At 35.8% G+C, this 23,539-nt stretch overlaps 1 protein-coding gene across 1 annotated transcript; it reads left to right on the top strand.

Moving 5' to 3' along the window:
* Positions 1-1,995: 1,995 nt before the first annotated feature.
* Positions 1,996-22,632, top strand: rgs20 (regulator of G protein signaling 20). Its single transcript, XM_030160249.1, has 5 exons — positions 1,996-2,428; positions 13,961-14,127; positions 16,911-16,985; positions 17,082-17,316; positions 20,969-22,632. Exons 1-5 carry the CDS (start codon positions 2,240-2,242, stop codon positions 21,155-21,157), a joined length of 855 nt encoding a protein of 284 aa, XP_030016109.1. The 5' UTR covers positions 1,996-2,239; the 3' UTR covers positions 21,158-22,632.
* The last annotated feature ends 907 nt before the right edge of the window (positions 22,633-23,539 follow it).

The following is a 23,539-nucleotide window of genomic DNA, read 5'->3' as shown; positions in this document are numbered from 1 at the left end:
ACTGCAGGAAGAGGCGCACTGTCACAGCAGCAAGACAAAACTGGAGATAAATATTCAGTATGTTACGGTGTATTATGTTATGTTGTTGAAAAAAGAACAGAGAATAGAATAGAATAGAATAGAATAGAATAAACATACACATAAGAGTATAACTTAACTGTATTAACTGTAAAATTATTCAGTGAATAGTAATGAAGTAGTAATTAATATTATAGATAGATAGATAGATAGATAGATAGATAGATAGATAGATAGATAGATAGATAGATAGATAGATAGATAGATAGATAGATAGATAGATAGATAGATTTTGCAAGTTGAAGACAACAGCTGCAATATTGTATTTGCATTGTAATTAATCTGAACACAACTGAAAAATGTCAGCAGTTAAATGCACAATATGAAATGAGAAACAAACTGATGACTGAAAGAGAAAATAAGACTTAAAGAAACTAAACATGGTTTGTGTAGTGTGAATGATCATACAGTAGGTCTGCCCCATACTGCAGTGTTTGCCTTTAACTGCAAATCCATGAAGAAAAATGCAGCAGTAAGATTAGGAATGCAAACCTATCTATATGGAACACAAATGTACCTTAAACATCAAAACAAGATTTTAAGGAAACAAAAAGTTAAACTGAGTTGCTGATTATACAGATAGTATGATCAGTTGTTTTACTGGTGCTGTTTTTATTATTATTATTATTATTATTATTATTATTATTATTATTATTATTATTATTATTATTATTATGGCTTTGACAGGATTATAGAGGGCTGAGGTTAGTCTGTTGCTCACATCAAGGAGCCTTGATCAGTATTTGTTCATACCAGGCTGACCTATGACAACTCTAAATATGATATGTTGATGGTTCTTAACCCTTTCATGCATAGTGGTCTCTACAGTGGACAGCTATTCCACAGCTGTTCTATTGTTTATTTATGGGTTTTGTTGTTTCAGTTTCATATCAGTCAACACAGTGGACTCTTATGCATCATCCCAAACACTGCAATTCATACAATTATTGTAACGTTGCTGTTCTTGATAAACCTGATCTGCAGTAGCATGGTGTAGTGTAAATTAATTGCTAATTGTTATTAGATTCTAATTAACAGTTTTCTGAAACAAAAAGTTTTTTTTTTTTTGGCATATCCTCCTGAGACCCAGCAATGCATTTTGTCCTCTGTAGGGGACAAAGGTTTGACAGTTTAACTTAAAAAATACTGTCCATTGCAAAGGACATTCCATTAAAAAAAAAAATCAATAAATAAAAATGATTTTTAAAATGTATGTGAAAAAACTATTGCATTATGCAGTTTCCAGTCAAGACCGTTTTTAATGTAAAAAAGCTAAAATTGTCAATTTCCTGGGTCTCAGGAGGATATTATCTCCAAGAATTGAGTAATAACTAGTATTAGAGTATGATAAAATGTGAGAAAACATCAAATTAGCAGCATTAAAAATGTTTTTATTTCATAGTTCTCACACGGTATATCACTTTCTGATGATGAGTTTTAAATACATGTTTCTTTGCTTCAAAAATTGAACGCATGGTGTCCAGCTGAGTGGACATTTTTATAACTCCATGAAAAATAGATTTATTAAAAAAAAACAAAAAAACAAAACAAATCAATTGCATCATTTTTTTAATGCCTAAAGAGAAATAAAAACACTCAAGAAAAAAATATTGACTAAGGTTCTCATAATTCATGCATGAAAGGGTTAAAGGCACTAGTGCTTCATTTGCCACCTTAAGACTAGACTGTATTTCACCATTAATGGTACTGCATGTTAACATATGTTCCCTGAAGGAAGTCCATTTATCAGTGTGTTTTAATCTATTATGTCTCACAACACATTTGCTGTTAAGTTCATCAAGGAGCATACACAATCACAAATGAATCCACGTCTGTCACTAGTCTTCCTCTCTTTCTATCTCCCTCAGACACTAAAACCTCCTGGCTTAATCTGGCCTAAGCTGGTGAGACGCAGTAAAGCACAGAGGAATCAGGATTGCATCCAGTGGGAACATTGTCCTAATCCCCTTCTGCCCTTCTACTTTGTAAACACTCTTCTCTTCGTCGGGGTCACTGATGCTTTTTTTCTCCTTATCACAATATGCTTCAGTGCAGACGGTGGAAAAACCTAGAAGAAGGAGCAAGGAGAGTAGATTTCTTATGATCTTGAACAGATTTGGCGCTGCGCCTCACGTGGCGAGCGAGGCCTCATGGTCGGAGCATGCCATGTGTTAGAGCACTGAGGCAGTGGGAGATCAGGCCCACGTCTGCTCTACGCCGGATCTGCCGCACCAGGATCCTGATGTGGCAGCGGATACGGGGACTGGCCCGGGCCTGCCAGCATGGTGTGGGATACCCGGTGGACTACAATGACCCAGACCGGGAGGAACAAGAAATGGTGTGCCTTGAGGTAAGGACATATTATATTATATTATATTATATTATATTATATTATATTATATTATATTATATTATATTATATTATATTATATTATGTTATATTATATTATATTATATTATATCTCCTAACAGTCTTCACACCATAGACACATCATTACTGTTAAGATGACTTTCATAGAATAAATAAATACACACATAAGACTGTAACTTAACTGTATTAACTGTAAAATTATTCTGTGAATAGTAATGAAGTAGTAATTAATATTATTCATAGATAGATAGATAGATAGATAGATAGATAGATAGATAGATAGATAGATAGATAGATAGATAGATAGATAGAAAAATTAAAAATAGAACACAAGAGCAAACACGCCATACATAATAAATTAGAAGTATAAAAACAGACCTGGATAATTAAACTGTTAGGTGCAAAAATAAACTGTAATGTTCAGTATAATGAAGGTACAAGATCATATTTAATTTACGGTATATATGATTGTTCATTACTCTAAACTGCACATAATTCATAGGAAGTCCAATATAATGACTCTGTAAGTGAATGCTGCCTGACAACATCACAGCGTTTGTGCGCTTTATTGCTGTTTCTGGGATGTTGATACGTCTTGGAATCATTTTTGTGTCTTAAATACATTACCAGTAGTAAATGAAAGATCCTTCATGCTTACTTGTGTTGTTGTTATTGCTCTAAACTTTAAATTGCCCTTGTCTGAGCATCAACAGTCCCTTTTTGCTACTTGCCAAACCTCTATTTAGGGACGTACTTCCTGTCTGAACGAAGCTTAAGAAGATTAAAAGAAGAAGATGGTGTGTCTTTAAATAGTCTGATACAAATCATTAGAAATCTACACAGAGTAGACCCCAAGGAGTCACACCCTCAGTCAAAATACTAAATGACAAAGAAGAAAAGTTGTTTAATGAGAAACCACCCAAGTTCACATGTTCAGAATGAATTAAAGGAGGTTCTAAAAATAGTTTTAGTATGTGACTTTACTCAGATTTGGCTGCAGATTCTTTCTAGGTAAAAGGATAAATAAAGATTTCCGATGGCTTTCTGTAGTAAGGAGTGTAGTGTTACTATTCAGAGAAGATAAAGGATTGTGTTGGAGCCATGGAGACACAAGAGGCACTTCCTGAATTCAGTGGGAGGACAGGACAAGACAAAAGTCAGCTCAGGTCATTGGCTTTGTTGTTGTTGTTGTTTAGCCAAGTATAAATCTGGAGGTTAATGAATTCTATTGTGACTATTTCAACAGTTAAAATAAATAGATACACTAAATTGATAAAAATATTAGAGTACATCATACCTAGAGCTTGCAAGACTTCGCTTTCCCGTTGATGTGAAATATTATCATAATAAGAATGTTCATGTCAGTTTTGATTATCAGAATAAAAGTCAAGTCAGTATTTCTTTTACATTTAAAAGCTTATTTGTCTTCCTGATTCAGAGTTGATGAAACCAGGCAGCTACTTATGCTTTAAAATTATTATCTTTGGGCAGAAAAAAATTCAATGTTGAGTGAAATTAAGTATAAATGAACTCTGAAGCATTTTGTGAGTAAACATGACAATGTAAACCAGGGGTCTCAAACATGCGGCCCGGGGGCCAAATGCAGCCCGCCAAAGGTTCCAATCTGGTCTGTGGGATGAATTTGCAAAGTGCAAAAATTCCACAGTCAAGATTGTTGAACTCATTTTAGTTCAGGTTCCACATACAGATCAATTTGATCTACAGTAAAATAATAGCAGAATAACCTACAAAAAATAATGACTCCATATGTTCTTCTTGGTAGATGTGAAAAAAAGATTACACTATGCCTATAAATAATGACAACTTCAAATTTTTGCCTTGGTTTTACTGCAAAAAATATTTACATTTACAAACTATCCTGTAACAATAAAATGTGAATAACCTGAACAAATATGAGCAACCTGAAATGTCTAAAGAAAATTAGGCACAATTTAAACATTTTTTTTCCTGTTACTAAGTGTTTAGTGTCTTTGTAGATTCGATCCATAATGTACATATACAAATGAGATGTTGAGGCATAATATTGTTAAAATTTCACTTACTTTTCCTAAGAAATTTCATTTTTTTCAGGTTATTCACATCTTTTTTGTTTAGATAGTTTGTAAAAGTAAGTATTTTCATAATTTAATGGTGGTTATTTGCACTAAAAGAAAGACCAAAATTGGAGTTTTCATTATCTATAGGTTATTATGCTATTATTTTATTGGTATGGCCCACTTGAGATTAAATCAGGCTGAATGTAGCCCCTGAAAGAAAATGGGTTTGAGACCCCTGATGTAAATAAACTGAAATCATGTTAATTTCAACTGGAGTTATCTAAATATAAAATTATATTATGACATTTGTCATTATGATTTTAGCAATAAAACTCCTGAATTCAGTGTGTCTCAGTACCTTTGTCCATACAGTGTATGTGCAATACATCCAATGAAGCTGTAAAAATTGGAATTTCTTAATTTTTTTGACATCTTGTTTGGATTGTTTAGGTTCATCTATATTATAAAAGCCAAGTGGCCTTTGTGTGTATGTGTGTCTCAGGATTCACACAAAATCCAGAGAGAGCTGACTACTGCAGTTTGGCATACTGATATATTTTTGGTCAAGGAACACACTAGTGAAAACAGCAAGTTGATAGGACCAGTATTGTGGGAGATATTAGTAATTTTGGAATACAATAGCCTTACAATCACATTGCTATACCCAGAAGGCTTTGGCGGTGACTGCTGGACAAATGCAGTACAGCATGCATGAATACACAACAGCATTAAAAAAATTACCACATATAGAACCTGTGGGTACCCACAGGTCAACATGCTAGTTTAGGCTCAATATGTGAACTGGTAATACTACACCCTACGGCAATCGATTTCCATTTGTTCTTCTTTTTTTTTTCTTTTTTTTTGTGATAGTCAAAAGCAGTGTTTTCACCCCCATTACATTCTACTCAGGGAAGATCTGAGTGCTATGAGTTTAGATGACAGGAAACAAATGTGATGAACAGTGACTTAAACTGAGGCCACTGTGTGTACATAGTCAGTGCCTTAGACCTCTACTCCACTAGAAGCCCCTAACCCATCTTTAGTTTACTTGTCATAATACTTGTTAGGATATATGGCATGTAATGAACAAAATAAACAAAATGCATGATTGACCAGGTAGTATAAATCAATGTAATGTCTTGGTTGTGTAAATGTTTTGTTTGTGGTGAAGTGTGTAAGATGTGTGTGTGGTATGAATGTTGTGATAAGATGTTCAGTTTATTTTGAATATGCAACAAAAGAAACAAAATCATCCTACCTTAGCGTCTAGAAATAAAACAGATTTCAAGAAAACATGGAAACTTATACATATACAGTACTGTGTAGAAGTTTTTGCCTTTAGATTTGTTGAAATGAACATGCATATTTATTTCTCAGTCTCTTTTCTTCAGATTCAAGAAAATACAGGAAATTTGTGCGTAGCCTTAAAAGATGCACAAAAAATGAAACTAAATGGGTTTTAGAGGTTAAAGCCAGCATTTAGTGTGACCTCTGACCCAGAGGTGATTTCTCACAGACTGCAGTGGAAGCTCGGCTTCCCCTAAAATGACTCAAATTAAATGGTTAAATCTGTTCGGTTGTGTTGACATTTCATTGACTCCAAATGTGTTAGAACACGTTCATCTCACAGACGAGTTCGTTCAGAATCAGCTTTATCCCAAATCATCAGACTGGATGTTGTTCACTTCTCCTCCATTCCCGTGTCTCTGTTTTCTCATTCGATCTCTGCTCAGTGCATTTGTCCGTAGACGCTCAGCGTCCATGCACTTCAATGGGACTGAGTGGAACTGTTTTTTTCATTGCCTCAAAACTGGACGGTAATTGGATAAATGCCACGATGTTGTCCCGCCCCCGGATGCTCAGCGTCTCTGGGGGTGAATGGAGCTGTGGGCGGAGCTCGGCCGGGCTGGACGCCGGGCTTCCACGTGCTGATTGGAGGATCAGTCAAAAGGCTGAATCCCGCTTGATTGACAGCTGTTTTCAGATCTCCTCCTTCACTGACACAGTTCAGTTTAATACCGTCACACATTCTGCTGTGAAATCAAGAGAGAAACCACTACGAAATTACTTATTCATTTCTTGCACTGTAAATAAAACACATTCATTGTACTTCCTTGTTTCAATTTAACATAATTTCAACGTTTTCTTGTTTCAGTTACATAATTGAATCATTTCTTGTTCGAGTATAATACCAGTGCAATGTCACTGACCATTTTCTTAAAAAGGAACGGAGGGCCGAATTTATGTTTAAATAACTTGACAGTGTTTTTTGATGTAAGCCAACAATGAGCTTCCCCTGTCTGAAAGACGAGCAGCTGCCACTGCTCTAACCCCTTGACAAGAAGCAGCAAAAACTGTTAGAAACATTTAGCATGTGTTAAACGAAACCTGGAATAAAAAATCAGAAACTGAAACTTTTGTTTTTACTTCTGTACATACTACAGTAAAGTATGTACACCAGTAAAAACTAAAGTTTCAGTGAAAAAAAACTGCTTCTATGAACCGAAGTGGTCATATTTAGTGTGACCTTCCTTTTATATTTAACATGTCTTTAATCCTTTTGTTCAGACAATATGACATTTTTGACATTCACTTTCTGATTTTTTATTCCAGGTTTCATTCAACACATGCCAGATGTTTGTAACAGTTTTTGTTGCTTCTTGTCATGGGGTCATCGATCGCATTAACCTCCTAAGACCCAGGAAATGTCAGCAAAGTACAAGCTTTTTTTTGTTTTTGATTAAATAAGTGCCTATATTGGAAACATCATGATGCAACAGTTTTTTCAGATACAGTTTTTACAATTTTTATGGAATGTCCTTTGTGGTGAACAGTTTTCTTTTCTTTTTTTTTGTACAGAGTTGTGAAACTCTTGTCCACATATGTGGACAGAAAACCCATAGCTGGGTCTTAGGAGGTTAAATACTGACTTTGACCTTTAAAACCCATTTAGCTCCGTTTAGCTCCGTTTTTTGTGTGTTTTTTTAAGCCTGTGCACATATTTCCTGTATTTTCCTGTTGTATCTGAAGATAAGAGACTGAGAAATAAATATGCATTTTCATTTCAACAAATCTAAAGGCTGATGAAAAATTTTCTACAATACTGTAGGTGAAATCAAGATACAAAAACTTCATTCCCATATTGGAAAAGGAGAGGTAGGAAGTGTGACTTATTTAATGCCACTCCTTCTCCACACCACAGTCTATTGTTTAGCTTCCTATCAGCATAAGGCTGTACCAAAAATCTATTCCCTTGGATGTTAGACTTTACACTCATACTATATGCATCCTAATAAATATAAAATGTTCAAATATAAGTGTGACATACCTTTACCCATACCTACAAATATAGCCATGATTATTCAAACCTGATTTCTTATGATAAGACATGACATGATTGCTCAGTTAGTTCAGTTCTTATGATAAATGTACATAATTGTCCTTAAGCTATTTCCATATATCATTTTCTCCCCTTTATGTGTATCAGTGTTACAAATAATATACTGTATATGATACTAATTATAATTAAATATACAGTAAAGTTACATATTAATGCAGTATTTCCTCATTTTATCTCAGATCTTATTTTTGGCTCTATGATGAACTGGCTCCAGCCCCACCCCCCCACCCCACCCCCCGGTGACCCTACAGAGGATTAAGTGGAATGAATGAATGGATGGATGCTATTTTTGGTCCTTGTGGTCCAGCTTAAAAATAATTTACCATCTGGAATCACAGATGCAATAGGGTCACAAGGATTAATCAATAAATTGTCAACTTTAACCTAATCGATAACCATTTTAAGAATTATTTTGAGTTTAAATTTTTGGAGAAAACAAAAATCCTCTGATTTCAGCTTCTTAAGTGAAAATATTTTCTAGTTTCTGGCCTTCTCTGAAACAGTAAACTGAGTATCTGTAAAGTATGGGATTAAGGACACATTTGAAAACATCATGTCGAGCTTCAGGAAAAACTTTTTCAATATTTTCTATATTTTACAAACCAAAACAAATCTATAAGTTAAAGAAGGACTTCACAGGTTATTTAAATGTCAAAATGACAACAGATGTGTAATTACAGGCAATTGGCAAATCCTAAGAAATCCAAGGAAATACTGTGTATTTTAATCTTAACCCATAAAGACCCAAACGTCCATCACCGACCAAAAGCATCTACTGATCTAAACTGTTTAATACCTGTTGATCCACTAATCCTCGCAATACATGTAAATAATTGGTGTAAAATGCAGTTTGTCATCTTTTCATGGTCATTAGATATGACGCATTTGGACGTTCAGAGGCTTTGTAGTTACCGTGGAAACATCGTCATCTTCTACAACATTGACTCGCCAGTAAAAGCCATGGAGTTGGATAAATGGCAGTGGATGGAGACACTTGGTTTATGTTCATTTAATGATGAATTTAACTGAGAAAGTACTTTTTCTTCAGTTTTCTCTGTTTTTGATTTAATAACCCTCAACTTTAATCTGAACTTTTGTGAACATTTTTATTATCAGTAAATTAAATACAGGAAAATATCTGATTTATCCTGATAAAATGCAAAATACAGAGGATAATATTATGATAAATGGTGATAAATCCCTTAAGAAAGGTTAGATATAGAGAAAATTTCATTTGGGAACTGACACAAAAAGTAGCATTGAGTCTTTATGAGTTAATTTTTGATTTATTGTCAGTAGAGAAAAAAACAAACAAACAAACAAGCTCTTTCTTGTGCTTTTAGTGTTTAACCTCCTAAGACCCAGCTATGGGTTTTCTACACATGTTTGTGGACAAGAGTTTCACAGCTTTATAAAAAAAAAAAAAAAACTGTCCACCACAAAGGAGATTCCATAAAATTTTGCAAAAATGCATCTGAAAAAACTGTTGCATCATGATGTTTCAAATATAGGCAATTATTTTACTAAAAAAAAAGTCCAAACTTGTACTTTCCTAGGTCTGAGGTTAAGATCAGAGCTTTATTTTCAGTGCAGACGTGTAAACATTCATCATATTGTTTCAGTTAAAGCTATGACTGGATAATTTTATGATATGTTGCCATGGCTTCTTGAAAAGGGTGATACAGACAAGAATAAAAGTAGATCTTATTGGGGATTAGATGACACATAAATATGTGTCCTTTCACATTTCCAAGTGGGCACAGCAAAATCTAGTTTCCCTTTAATGGTGATCGTCAATCTACACTGAGACCTGTCGCCCAGAGTTATAGTATTTCGATAATGCAATACAGTAGTTAAAAAAAGGACAGACTTTGTAACTTATTTACAAGTATTAAGACATCTATTGTGCATTATTTAATTTAGCCTGACATTTACAGTATAAAGAACTATTTGATCAACGCACCTGGGGGAAAGACAGAATCATTAGGATATCAATAATGTCAAATGGAAAATACGATCAGACGGACATTATTACACTCCTATGCTATTTTACTACCTTTTTTTTTTGAGTGCATGAGCCATCTTCACCTTCAAAAGCTTCACAGATGTCAAGAATGATCTGTTGAGGTGTTGTAAAACCACACTTCCCCTCCAGTGCCTATCTGCATGTTGAGCCCCAGTGATTGAATCTGCAGTTAATGCTATCATCCTTAAAGCTAGACAGTGATTTCAATCCCCTTAATCACATATTGAAAAGACTTTATTCATCTTGTCACCCAGTTCTGTCATCCTACTCCATGTGACCTTCAATTCAGACATAGTCGCACCTCCTTTTGGCTGTGTCCAGACGGGAAAACACAAATGTGCATGTTCATCAAATTACAATAACGTACAGTATCATTCCTCGCTCATGTGTGTATGTATCAATCTCGCGTGGCTATTTGTGGGTCTGTGTTGCATAACATGAACACAGGGGAAGGTGTTAAATGAAGTGTTGCGGATTAGGTCACATGTTCATATCTCAGAGGGAAACAAAGATGTGTGAATAGTCAGGACATGCCCGGCTTAGTGCAGTTGAAAAGTTCTAAAAGAAGACGAAAAGCAATCTTTGCCCTTTATTGACAAGACATGTGAGACGTCTGTGGATGAATTGGAAAGTGGGTCAATTGGTGGAATAAGAGAACAGCACCACACTGTCAGAACAATATTCCACTGAGTCTTTTACTATAGATGTTTGTTTTCTGCAGCATTACATTACAAAGCAGTCTGAGGATTAATTCCCCTGGCATCAAAGAGCATCTTGTTTGACTGTAGAACCAAGTCAAACACTACTGCAAATGTCTTGATGTAGATTCAGTAGATGAAACGCAATACGTTGGTCTATACTTTTGTCAAAAAGGTGGCTTTTGAGTACATAGTGCCATCTGGTGCACGTATAAAGCAAGGCATGGCAGGCAGCAACTCAAGAAAAATATACAGAATGGATTTAATCACATTTAACGATGGGTTACATTGTATTTTCTCCCATCTCTAGTTCCCCAGTTTCAGCAAATACCCTGCTATAGTATGATCCAGTATCACAATATATAACCTCTTACTACAGGCCATGAGAGAAACAGATCAGAACTTGATAACATAACCATTTTTCTCAGATTTATATGAGCTTTGGGGGTGGTTTTTATCTTTAATGTAATATCCACAGAGCACGGTGATGGTGCTATAGTCCTATCTACCTTCAGATGGCAGTGTTGTATTCTGTATCAGCACCGGTCTCAGGCCTGTGCTGTGGATTTCAAGGCACACAGCAGTCTGGCAGTCATCTGTGAAGGACTAGAAAAGGAGACTGGGAGGCATAAAATGTAATAAAAATAATAATATTTTTTAACAAAAGCAATCCATAAAGCACAGAAGCAGTAAATGTCCTTTCCTTGAAATATTTCTGTCTGTAAGTTTTGCTGCCCATCAGCTGGTGGTTATTTCAGCACCACAGACAGCGACAGAGACGAAGAATGGAACTATTGAATCATCATTGTGTTTCTTTTTTAATAATTTGAGCTTTGGAACTAGAAGAAATGAAAGAAGAACTTAGGAATCTTTTCCATCCTGAGGCTTTAGTCTTCTGTGTTTATTTATTTATTTATTTTTTAGAACGAAGTTTGTTGTCTTGATATCAGCAGCTGGTGGTTATTTCAGCACCACAGACAGTGACAGAGACGAAGAATGGAACTATTGAATCATCATTGTGTTTCTTTTTAATAATTTGAGCTTTGGAAATAGAAGAAATGAAACAAGAACTTAGGAATCTTTTCCATCCTGAGGCTTTAGTCTTATGTATTTATTCTATTTTTATTTAATTTATTTATTTATTTTTTTTTGTTAGAACAAAGTCTGTGGTCTTGATTTCAGCAGCTGGTGGTTATTTCAGCACCACAGACAGCGACAGAGACGGTAACGCACAAAGAATGGAACTATTGAATCATCATTGTGTTTCTTTTTAATAATTTGAGCTTTGGAAATAGAAGAAATGAAACAAGAACTTAGCAATCTTTTCCATCCTGAGGCTTTAGTCTTATGGGTTTTTTTTGTTTTGTTTTTGTTTTTTTGAACAAAGTCTGTGGTCTTGATTTGCTATTACGCACCAATTGCTTGTAAGGTCCATCCCTGGAGACGCACATCCAGGACAGTGTAAAGGACGCGCACTGTCAACCTGTGCTGTACTGTCGGGGTTTACGCTCTTCACTGGGCTACTACGAGTTAGACAGAAGACGCATGCGTACTGACTAGAAGCAGCCGGTCGGGGGGAAAAAGCCTTATGTGCCATCGGATGTAATCAAGGCAAAGAATTACCTCTTCTCGCTGTGCATACATGGTGAAATTGTAAGTATTGGTAGCAAACAGATGTATCCTTGCACGGACATTTCATAAGCGGAGCGTTTGACGCCGTTTCCTGGCTGTTTTTTTAAATGGCATGTCACTATCTTGCTGTTCAGCGGGCTTTTAACAGATCTAGGCAGTGTCTTTTCGGTGGTTATCCAGGGCGATGAAGCTCTACGGTTCTTCATGGTGGCACTTTCCATTGATGTGATGTTCGAGTTGCTATAATGCAATATGTTTGTGCTGGGGATCATTAAACATTTGTGTCCTTCACGTTTGCGCATCTGTAGGATTTAAGAAAAGCAGTGTTTTATTTGGTGTTATCAGAATTTCTCCGTTGAATGGAAACGACCACCACCACCACCACCACCACCACCACCCCCCACCCCCATTTCATCGTCTATAGCTGTTGAGTCAAGCCATAGCGTACTGCAATTGTGTCAGCTTTGAAGTACCCGACACCTAACGCGTAAAATATGCCATTTGGCAAAAAAGACGCACCAAATCTGGAGCTGAAGCCACTTCCAAATCGGAATGAAACCGCGCACGGATCCATTTTAGAACAGACCAAATGGTATTGTATTCTCTGAAAGCTGTGATAGATGCTGCGGTTATAGATTTGCAAGCTGCGCCTTCAGGCCCCCCCCTGCCCCCCCTCCATCCTCTTCCTCCTCCTCCTCTTCCTCCTCCTCCTCCTCCTCCTCCTCCTCCTCCCATGTACCAAATCTTCTGACATTTTTAAAGCGTCGTTTCTTGTGTCAGGTAGTAGCTGGATGATGCCGTGCGTTGAAAGAGACAGCTTTGTTACATAAATGATCTGACAGGATTTGGCAGTGTCTGACCTGGTGATGACACATTTGTTAAAATCAGACAAGAAGTCATTCTGTGAGCATAGCCAGTCTGTACCTCTCCACAGGCCTTAAACCCCCTTTACAAGGATTGTGTTGAGTGGAGAGATACAGTCACAATTATAAGGCATGAACATGATACATGCATGGCAGCCCAAGGTGCGTGACAATCTGACAAATCCTAAACCGTCAAATATTCAAATGATCTGCAAGTGTTTTTTTTTTACACTATTGCTCCATGTGGATCCAGTAAGCATTGCAAATCCTTTAATGTATTGCTTTTACAAATGGGATATTTCAAATTTTGGTTTATAGATACTGAACACATCCATACTCATGTTACCAACAGTTTGACTTTAGAGACTCAGATTAGTCAGACAGGAAACAACAAAATAGGAGATGCATTCCTCCATAGTTTTCCCCTGAATTTAGCAGGCAGCATTCCATTACAGTGTGACCTTCGAGCATGCCAACACATGCACTCGCCAGAGAGCATCAGCAGCACTTTACTTCCTGCACATGTAACATACAAATTAGTGTCAACCAGTGAGTGGTCATTTACATGAATTTTTGATCGCAGTAAAATAGTGTTGTTAAAAATGTATGCACCATCAGGTTTTTTTGCACAGGTCGTTGTCTTCATTCAGTCTAGTACAGTACACCCAGTGCTGTCTGCTATTTTTATGGCACTGGCACTGAGTTGTATCCTACAAATGCATTGCAGGCTATGAGATTCCTCCCCATAAATGTGACAAAATCTCAGTTAAATACCATTCCTGACACGGAAAATTCTCTGTGGCCTTCTCCTTCTCTTCTCCTTTGCGTATAGCCCATGGGATCAGAGCGGATGGAGATGCGAAAGAGGCAGATGTCGGTGCAGCAGGAGTCGGCAGCGGGGGGAACTGCACCGGCCCAGCAGGGCCAGCCGGGCCAGGCCAACCCACGGGGCTCAAATGCATGTTGCTTCTGCTGGTGCTGCTGCTGTAGCTGTTCCTGGTAGGTCTTTTCCACCACCTGAGATCTCACTCATAGTACTCAGCATGGACATTACTGCGCAGAGGACAGCACAGCCTGAGCCACTGCGTCTCAGCAGCAGGATGGATGGTTGGACATTTGTTTCGCAGCAGCCTCATTATGATGTAAAATATGTCTAAATACGCACTGAAAGCTCATAGTAGGTAAAGAAAAGTAAATGTAGACAAGAAGAACTGCAAGGTAGATTAACTCAATGTTAACAATTCACTGTGTAAATGAATAAATGGCTTTGTATACTATAAAGCAGGGGTCTCAAACTCATTTTGGTTCAGTTCCATATTTAGCCCAATTTGATCTCAAGTGGGCCAGACCAGTAAAATAATGACTTAACCTATAAATAATGACAAATCCAAGTTTTTCATTTTGTTTTAGTCCAAAAAAAAACACCAATTAAATTATGAAAATATTTACATTTTACAAAAAAGATGTGAATAACCTGAAAAAACAGAAATTTCATTTGGAAAAATTAGTGCAATTTTAACAATATTATGCCCCAACTTATTATTTCTACATGTACATTACACACAGTGTTACATAAACATTTGGTAACAGGCAGAATATTGTTAAAGGTTTGGAGTTTGGAACTAAAATAAAAACAATTTCTACAATATTTCATCTCTTATTATTAACACAACTACAGATCACAGATTTGTTTCGCAGCAGCCTCATTATGATGTAAAATATGTTTAAATACGCATTGAAAACTCATAATAGTTAAAGAAAACTAAATGTAGACAAAAAGAATTGCAAGCTAAATTAACCCAATGTTAACGATTCACTGTGTAAATGAATAAATGGCTTTGTATACTATAAAGCAGGGGTCTCAAACTCATTTTCTTTCAGGGGCCATATTCAGCCCAATTTGATCTCAAGCGGGCCAGACCAGTAAAATAATGACTTAATAACCTATAAATAATGACAAATCCAAGTTTTTCTTTTTGTTTTAGTCCAAAAAAACACCAATTAAACTATGAAAATATTTGCATTTTACAAAAAAGATGTGAATAACCTGAAAAAACAGAAATTTCATTTGAAAAATTAGTGCAATTTTAACAATATTATGCCTCAACTTATTATTTATACATGTACATTTACACACAGTGTTACATAAACATTTGGTAACAGGCAGAATGTTGTTAAAAGTTTGGAACTAAAATAAGAACAGTTTCTACAATATTCCATCTCTTGTTATTAACACAACTACAGATCACAGTTTTGTTTCGTAGCAGCCTCATTAAGATGTAAAATATGTCTAAATACGCATTGAAAGCTCATAGTAGTTAAAGAAAACTAAATGTAGACAAGAGGAACCGCAAGTTAAATTAACCCAATGTTAACGATTCACTGTGTAAATGAATAAATGGCTTTGTATACTGTAAAGCAGGGGTCTCAACTCATTTTCTTTCAGGGGCCACATTTTTTTGATCTCCAGTGGGCCAGACCAGTAAAATAATAGCATAATAACCTATAAATAATCACAACTCCAAATTGTTGTCTTTGTTGTAGTGCAAAAAACCCCCGTTAAATTATGAAAATACTTACTTTTATAAACTATCCAAACAAAAAAGATGTGAATAACCTGAAAAAACTGAAATTTCTTAAGAAAAATAAGTGCAATTTTAACAATATTATGTCTCACCTTATCGTTTCTACATGTGCATCACGGATCGGATCTGCAAAGACACTAAACACTTAGTAACAGGCAGAAAATTGTTAAAAATTGTGCTGAATTTTCTTTAGAAATTACCAGTTGTTCATATTTGTTCAGGTTATTCATGTTTTATTGTTACAGGATAGTTTGTAAATGTAAATATTTTCATAATGTAATGTTATTTATTTGCACTAAAACAAAGACAAAAATAGAATAGAATAGAATAGAATAGAATAGAATAGAATAGAATAGAATAGAACAGAATAGAATGTCTTTATTGTCATTGTACAGGTACAATGAAATTAAAAAGTGCAATCATACTAAGTGCCATTAAAAAAATAAATAAATAATGTATATTAAAAAAGTATAAAAACTAAAACATAAAAAGAAAACCCTGACGGCATAAATATCTAAAAAGCAGTATAAAAAAGAGTGTTACTAGAAGTATAAAAGACACATAAAACATCATATACTGTTGACAACATTCAGCATTCCACACAATCAAAAATGTGAAGTTTTTATATTATTTATAGGCAAGATGTAATATTATTTTTTTCACATCAAACTGAGAAGAAAATATGGAGTCATTATATTCTGTAGGTTATCATGCAGTTATTTTACTTTAGATCATATTGGTCTGTATGTGGAACCAGAGCTAAAATAAATTCAACAGCCTTGACTGTGGAATTTTTGCACTTTGCTAACTAGTCACACGGGCTGGATTGGAATCTCTGGCGGGGCACATTTGGCCCCCGGGCCACATGTTTGAGACCCCTGCTATAAAGCCTTTGATAATGGTTTTATAAGTCTCACATTTATACATCTTACCCTTTTTGGTTTTCATAAATCAGGGGTTTTTCTCCTAATACTTGAAAGCTAACATTAAAACCAGTCATTTCTTCATAATGAATATCAAACTAAAGCTAAAAAAACAAACAAATTGAAACACAAGATATGAATGAAAACTAATGAAAATGTCACCTGTTCATCATCTGTTACTAGGAAAACATATGTCTGTAAATGTCATGATTTAAAATGTATCCCAGAGAGTTATAACAGTTATTAAATCCTCATGTGTGTGTCTGTCCAATAGGAATGAAGACAGGGATGACAGGAACCGAAAAGCATCGTATGACGTCAAGGAAGGGACCGCAGACTGTGAAGACTGGTCAGTTGAAACCAAGGCCCAAAGTAGCTGCATCTACTCGATGTTTTAGCTCCGTGTTAAAATCGCTCACTGCCATATTGTGTGCACTCTTTGCAGTCCTAAGCCTACGTTGGAGGAGGTGCGCTCATGGGGGCAGTCATTTGACAAGCTGATGTGTTGCCCAGCGGGGAGGAACTCCTTTCGACAGTTTCTTCGCACTGAATTCAGCGAGGAGAATATGCTCTTCTGGTTAGCCTGTGAGGAATTCTGCAAAGAGACCAATAAGAGTGCGATAGAAGAAAAGGCTCGGGTCATCTACGAGGACTACATCTCCATTCTGTCACCTAAAGAGGTCTGACTCCTACATTTTTATTTGTTTTAGTCCAATTCTGTACATTTCAAGCTGAGTTGGGTGATAAAATGATAATGTTGGGAAATGATCATGATTTCAGTACAATTGCTTAATGTGTTTTAGGCTTTATTTTGCTCACATTCTCAGCTAAAATACATAAATAATGTTTCAGTGTTTAGTTGTTTTAATTAAAGGTCCAGTGTGTAAGATTTAGAGCAGGGGTCCAAAATTCATTTTAGTTCAGGGGCCACATTAGTCCAAATTGATCTCCAGGGGGCTGGACCAGTAAAACAATAGCATAATAACCTGTAAATAATGACAACTCCAGATTTTTCTCTTTGTTTTAGTGCAATCAAAATTAAACTAGAAAAATATGTACATTTGCAAACTATCCAAACAAAAATGATGTGAATAACCTGAAAAAAACTGAAATGTCTTGAGAAAAATCAGTGCAATTTTAACAATATTACACCTCAACTTACCATTTATACATGCATATTACAGATTGGATCTGCAAAGGCACAAAATATTTAATAACAGGAAGAATAATGTTAAAATTTCACTTTCAAAATTTCAGGTTTTTTACATTTTATTTTTAATGTTTTAGTGCAATCAAAATTAAGTTATAAAAATATGTACATTTGCAAACTATCCAAACAAAAATGATGTGAATAACCCGAAAAAAACCCTGAAATTTCTTGAGAAAAATTATTTTAACAATATTACGCTTAAACTTACCATTTATGCATGCATATTACAGATTGGATCTACAAAGGCACAAAATATTTAATAACAAGAAGAATAATGTTAAAATTTCACTTTCAAAATTTCAGGTTTTTCACATTTTATTGTTAAAGGGTAGTTTGTAAATCTTAATATTTTCATCATTTAATGTAAGTTTTTACACTAAAACAAAGAGAAAAATTTGGAGTTGTCCTTACTTATTTATAGATGTAACGTAATATTATGTTTTTCACATTAAACTAAGAAAATTTGGTGTCATTACTTATAGTTTCTTATGCTATTATTTTAGTTGAGATCACATTGGTCTGTATGTGGAACCTGAACAAAAACGAATTTGATATTCTTGAATATTAATATCTTAAGTGTAATTTTTGCACTTTGCAGATTCATCCTGTGAGCCGGATTGGACCCTTTAGTGGGCCACATTTGGCCCCCGGCCCGCATGTTTGAGACCTCTGATTTAGAGGGATATAAAAGGGTCTAATTGTAGAAATTGAATATATTTGTTGAGGTTTCATTACAGTACAATCACCTGAAAATGAGAATAGCTGTGTTTTTGTTACATTAGAATGAGCTCTTTGCGTCCACAGAGGAAGTGGCTCTCAGTCCACCGTGTTTCTACTTTTCTTCTTCCTTCTTCCATTTTATAGCTTGTAGTCTCCAGTGTTACACTGCATCAGTTATATCAGGGATATCAAACTCATTTTGGTTCAGGGGACACATATAGGCCAACATGTTCTCAAAATGGCCGTATGTGTAAAATAACAACAGCGAAAAATGTTTAATTACATCATGAAAAATAAGTGCAATTTTAACAATATTATGCCTCAATCTACAAATATACAAAACTTCTAGTAACAGGCAGAATGTTGTTAAATTTGCACTTTTTCTCTTAAGGTATTTCATGTTGTTCATATTTGTTCAGGTTATTTACATTTCTTCTAAAAGAATAGTTTGTAAGTGTAAATATTTTCATGGAATTGAATGTTTTTACACTAAAACAAAAAAGAAAAAATGGGAGTTGTCATAATTTATAGGTTATGATAATATTTTACTAGTACGACCCACTTGAGACAGAATTATTCTGTATGCGGAACTAAAATGATTTTAACATCCTTGATTATTTACATCTTCAGTGTAATTTTTGTTTTTTACAAATTCCTCCCACGGGCCAGATTGGACCCTTTGGCGGGCTGGTTTTGGCCCCCGGGCCGTATGTTTTACACCCCTGAGTTATGTTTGCATGTGGCGTTAGTGGCGTTCAGTTTGCTATAATCTGCAACTCCGCTACTAGACATCACTAAACATGACACACTGAACCTTTAATTTTACTCCAGCGTATTTTGATGTTGTTGGTATAATTGCTTTGAATGGTCTGCCCCTTGGTTTGTGAAATGTTTCACCGCTGGGCAAGCATTAGTCATGTTCTGATCATAAAAATGTGTTTAAAATCACAGTGAATCATCTGGTTTCTTCAATGTTCCCTCCAAAGGTTGAGAGATTGATAAGGTGAAATGTATTGTGATAATTAGTCATATTCCCCAGCTCTGGTTTCAACAGTTACCATCAAAGTTCGTTTTCTGCTGATGGGGCAGTAGAAGGGTGACCAAAGTGTCTCCCCGATTCCTTGGAGATTTTCTTAGCTGCCCTTGAGCAAGGCACTTAACCCCATATATGCCCCCCAGGCACCTGACATGGCATCCCACTGCTCCCAGTCTGCAGTGTGTGTTCAGGTAGTGGTGGGGTATAAGGAGAGGGTCAGTTTCAGTGTGTGTCATTCCGTGTGTTTCCATGACAACTTTTATTCCTGGTTTAAACTGATTAAAGGTTAGATCCTATTTCAGATGCCCATGTAAACACCTTATTCCATCTGAAAAAAAAAAGTTCGGATTAAATTTAAACCCGATTAAAGTCGCTGGTTTAATCCACTTTTGAATACGATCTAAATTATTCCTCGGACATGTAAACCCTTTATTCCGTTTGGACTTTATTCCTTCCATTCTGCTCATGCTCGTTGTCTTGTCCTGTGGTGATGACGCACACATTCTGCGCTGGCGGAAGAATATGCAATGCAGTCTAGTCTTCCCAAACCGTTCCAGTGGGCTATTCTGATGGGATCTACCAGCCTGGAAAACCCTGAAGGAATAGTTCACCACTTGGTTTTTATTCATTCATTTGTCATGCACTAATGAGTTCCATAAGTGGGCAAAACAGTTTGCACCGCAGCCCTTCCGTTAGCTTAGCTTAGCCTAGCTTAGCATAATGGCTTCATTCCTATGGTCAGACGTAGCCAGGCTTTTATAGGTGATTTGTAGTATTTTATGAGTGATTTTGTGAAATTCAGTTCTCCCTAATCATTCCTTTAGTCCGCTGGGGTCAATATGATCACAAATTGAGGCTCAAATCATGGCGATGTGACTTACTGCAGGAATAAAATCTTGGGAAATAAAAACTAATGCAAAGCTAAAACGGTAAAGCAAAGCTAATTTAGCGCATGCATCCCTTCCAACAAAAAGATTTTCCAACTTCAAGACTGTATGAGTGCAGTAAGTCGCGGATCTAAAGAAATAATTAGAGAGAATCGGATTTCACAAAATCACTTAGAAAAGACAACAAATCACCTTTAAAAAACTGGCTACGTGTGACCATGGAAATGCAGTGACTATGCTAAGCTAAGCTAACAGAAGGGCTGCCAGAACCGAATAAACGTTTCTCATGTAAACCTTTATTCGGGTTTAACATTTCCATGTAAACAGAAGAGAAAGTACTTTAGTATCGGATTAATTTCTTCTGGAAAAATAAATCGGATTTAAAAAACATCATGTAACCGTACCCATTATGTAAAATAGAAATACTGACGAATAAGGATTCTTCTTCTTCGTCTAATTTCCTTCTTCTCGACCCACAGGTGAGCCTGGACTCCCGTGTGCGCGAGGCGATCAACAGGAACATGCTGGAACCCACCTCGCACACGTTTGACGACGCCCAGCTGCAGATCTACACACTAATGCAAAGAGACTCGTATCCCCGCTACATGAACTCCCCAGCCTACAAAAACCTGCTCAACACTCTGTCAGAGCAGTCCCCCGAATCTTAGGGTGGTGAAAACCTGTGATCTTATAACTCTCTATAAACCCCACCCCCACACCCCCTTTCAAACCCCGCCCACCCAACCCCCTTAATCCCCACCCCCCCCACCCCCCTTTTTAAAAAAATGTTTCTTTATATGTTCAGTGTAGGATTACATGAACCGGGCCCCGGGCCTGGCCCCTCCCAGGGATCTCAGCGCTATTGTGATCTGCACCTGACCGAAGACACTCAGGTCTCAAAATCTCCCGAGGGCTCGACATCACAAGTACTGCTACAGATCAACATAGCAAAACACTCCAAAGGAATATGAAAACTTTTTTTCTTTTTTTTTTCAGTTTTTTTTTCTTTGTTTTGATAGAAATAATCTATTTTATTTGTGTTCAAGAGTTTTTTATGGTCTGTTGTTTTTTTGTATGATTGTCTGGGGGGTAAATGATTCCTACTGTAGACTATATATTTATGAGTTTGTAAATAGTAAAAATGGAATTGTGGGTATTTTATGTGGAAACGCCTGGTTCTATTTACTGCGTATGAAAATCAAAGCTCAAGTCAAAGGCTACATGTTAGCTCTACTTGCAGGCAGCTTTGTGGGGTACTGTATGTTTCTACCTTGGTTTCACCAACCTCACACTTTGGTACCTGTGACAGTGACTTGGCAACTCCAGTTCATGTAGACTTTATGTGTGACTGAACCTATTGTATATGTGTGGTTATCGCTGAAGTAACAGAAAGTGACGATAACTCTTGTCACAGTGTGCAATTTGTTTCCTGAAGAAACTCAAATCAGCGATGAAAGGGGTATTTGAACTTTCTTTACTCAATCGTAACCACAAAAATTTTGACTTGCCTATTTAAGACACGTTTTTTATTCAAGTGTTACTAACTGCACACCTCATAGATTTATTATAGTTTTTAAAGTGTGACAGGAAAACCGAAGTAATTCTATTTACCAGTAAAAAGTATTTTTGTTTATCACTATCTATTGCCAACACAGAAAAGCTAACAAGTTATATTTGAAGTAAGTGTCATTTTTTTTATTTTTTATTTTGCTTTATTTTATGGGTCCTGATGTTTCCTGAAAAACAAAAACAGAATAATTTGGTTGTAATTATAACAGCACTGAGAGTTTTATTTATACCAGGTCAGGAAATCCTGAATATTTTACTTCTAAAATAATTCCATGCTGAGTTACGTTTCGCATTTAGAGCATTTTTTTTTTCTTTTTACATTTTCGTGTTTAGCTGACCTTTGCACTTACTGAAAGACTCAAGCAATCGACTGGAATTAATGTAGTAGCCTGCCAATATTCAGCACTAAATCGTATCGTTCCATCCAGGTAGCTTCTTAGAAATAGGTGGGAAACGTCAAAGCAATCTGTGACCCATGAAATAAAGTCATGTACAACTGACATATGTTGATGGCAGAGTTAGTCATGTATGTACAGTATGATTCTGCACTTATTTTTTGGCTAAAGAAACAAAATGGTAACACTTTACTTGAAGGTCTAGTTTATAATGCATTAAGTGCACATTCTTAAGACATTATAATGCATTTATAATGCATTATAAAAGTCATTACAACAGTTTATGATCATGTACAACAACTTATACCAAGGTTAATAAAGTATTATAAGTGTAGGCGTAATGTATTATAAATTCAGCTTTCATAATGTTTTATACATCCATACCAAAGTGACAACAGTGTTTGAAGGAAGAATCTCAAACCCTCAGTTACAGAACACATTCTAACCATCAGAACTGTAGCCAGTTATAAAGACACAGAGAACTGGTCTGACATGTAGTTTCTGAAACTGAATAATGCCTTTTTATAAACATCAATAATAAGTTACAGGAGGACTTTAAGAGCTTTTAGTAAAGTGACAACACTGTCTAAGGTTATTAGCAATTGTATGATATTATAACACAAGTATGATGACGTATGAGCAGTATCTGCTGGCTCTGAGTAAAGTGGAAGTCAAAAATTATACATCCAAGTGTTCTTAATAACTCTTTATTTTGCAAAAACAAAACATTAAAAGAACAGAGACAGTAAATAGAAGTGTTACATGTTGCTTTGTACATAAATAAAAATAATGTGGCAGCTCTAAATCGTTCAAACACATACTTTTTTTTTTTTTTAATAAATAATAATAATAAATATGAAATCTCTAAAATAGATGGGTATAGGACCAGTGACAAAACCTAACAAAAGTTCCCCACCTAAAAAAATAAATTCCTTCACACTGCTTCGGTATGGATGTATAAAACATTATGAAAGCTGAATTTATAATACATTATGCCTACACTTATAATACTTTATTAACCTTGGTATAAGTTGTTGTACATGATCATAAACTGTTGTAATGACTTTTATAATGCATTATAAATGC

Source organism: Sphaeramia orbicularis, chromosome 17 (genome assembly GCF_902148855.1).
Source record: "Sphaeramia orbicularis chromosome 17, fSphaOr1.1, whole genome shotgun sequence".
Classification (NCBI taxonomy): Eukaryota; Metazoa; Chordata; class Actinopteri; order Kurtiformes; family Apogonidae; genus Sphaeramia; species Sphaeramia orbicularis.
The sequence above is the reverse complement of the archived record's forward strand: the minus strand, read 5'-3'. Positions and strand labels throughout refer to the sequence as shown.

What these genes read in the sequence shown, in the direction of transcription:
- rgs20 (XM_030160249.1), top strand. Translation starts at nt 2,240, where the DNA reads ATGCCATGTGTTAGAGCACTGAGGCAGTGGGAGATCAGGCCCACGTCT. An exon ending in AAGAAATGGTGTGCCTTGAG is followed by an intron (nt 2,429 to 13,960) that starts GTAAGGACATAT and finishes CTTTGCGTATAG; the next exon opens with CCCATGGGATCAGAGCGGAT. An exon ending in TGCTGCTGTAGCTGTTCCTG is followed by an intron (nt 14,128 to 16,910) that starts GTAGGTCTTTTC and finishes TCTGTCCAATAG; the next exon opens with GAATGAAGACAGGGATGACA.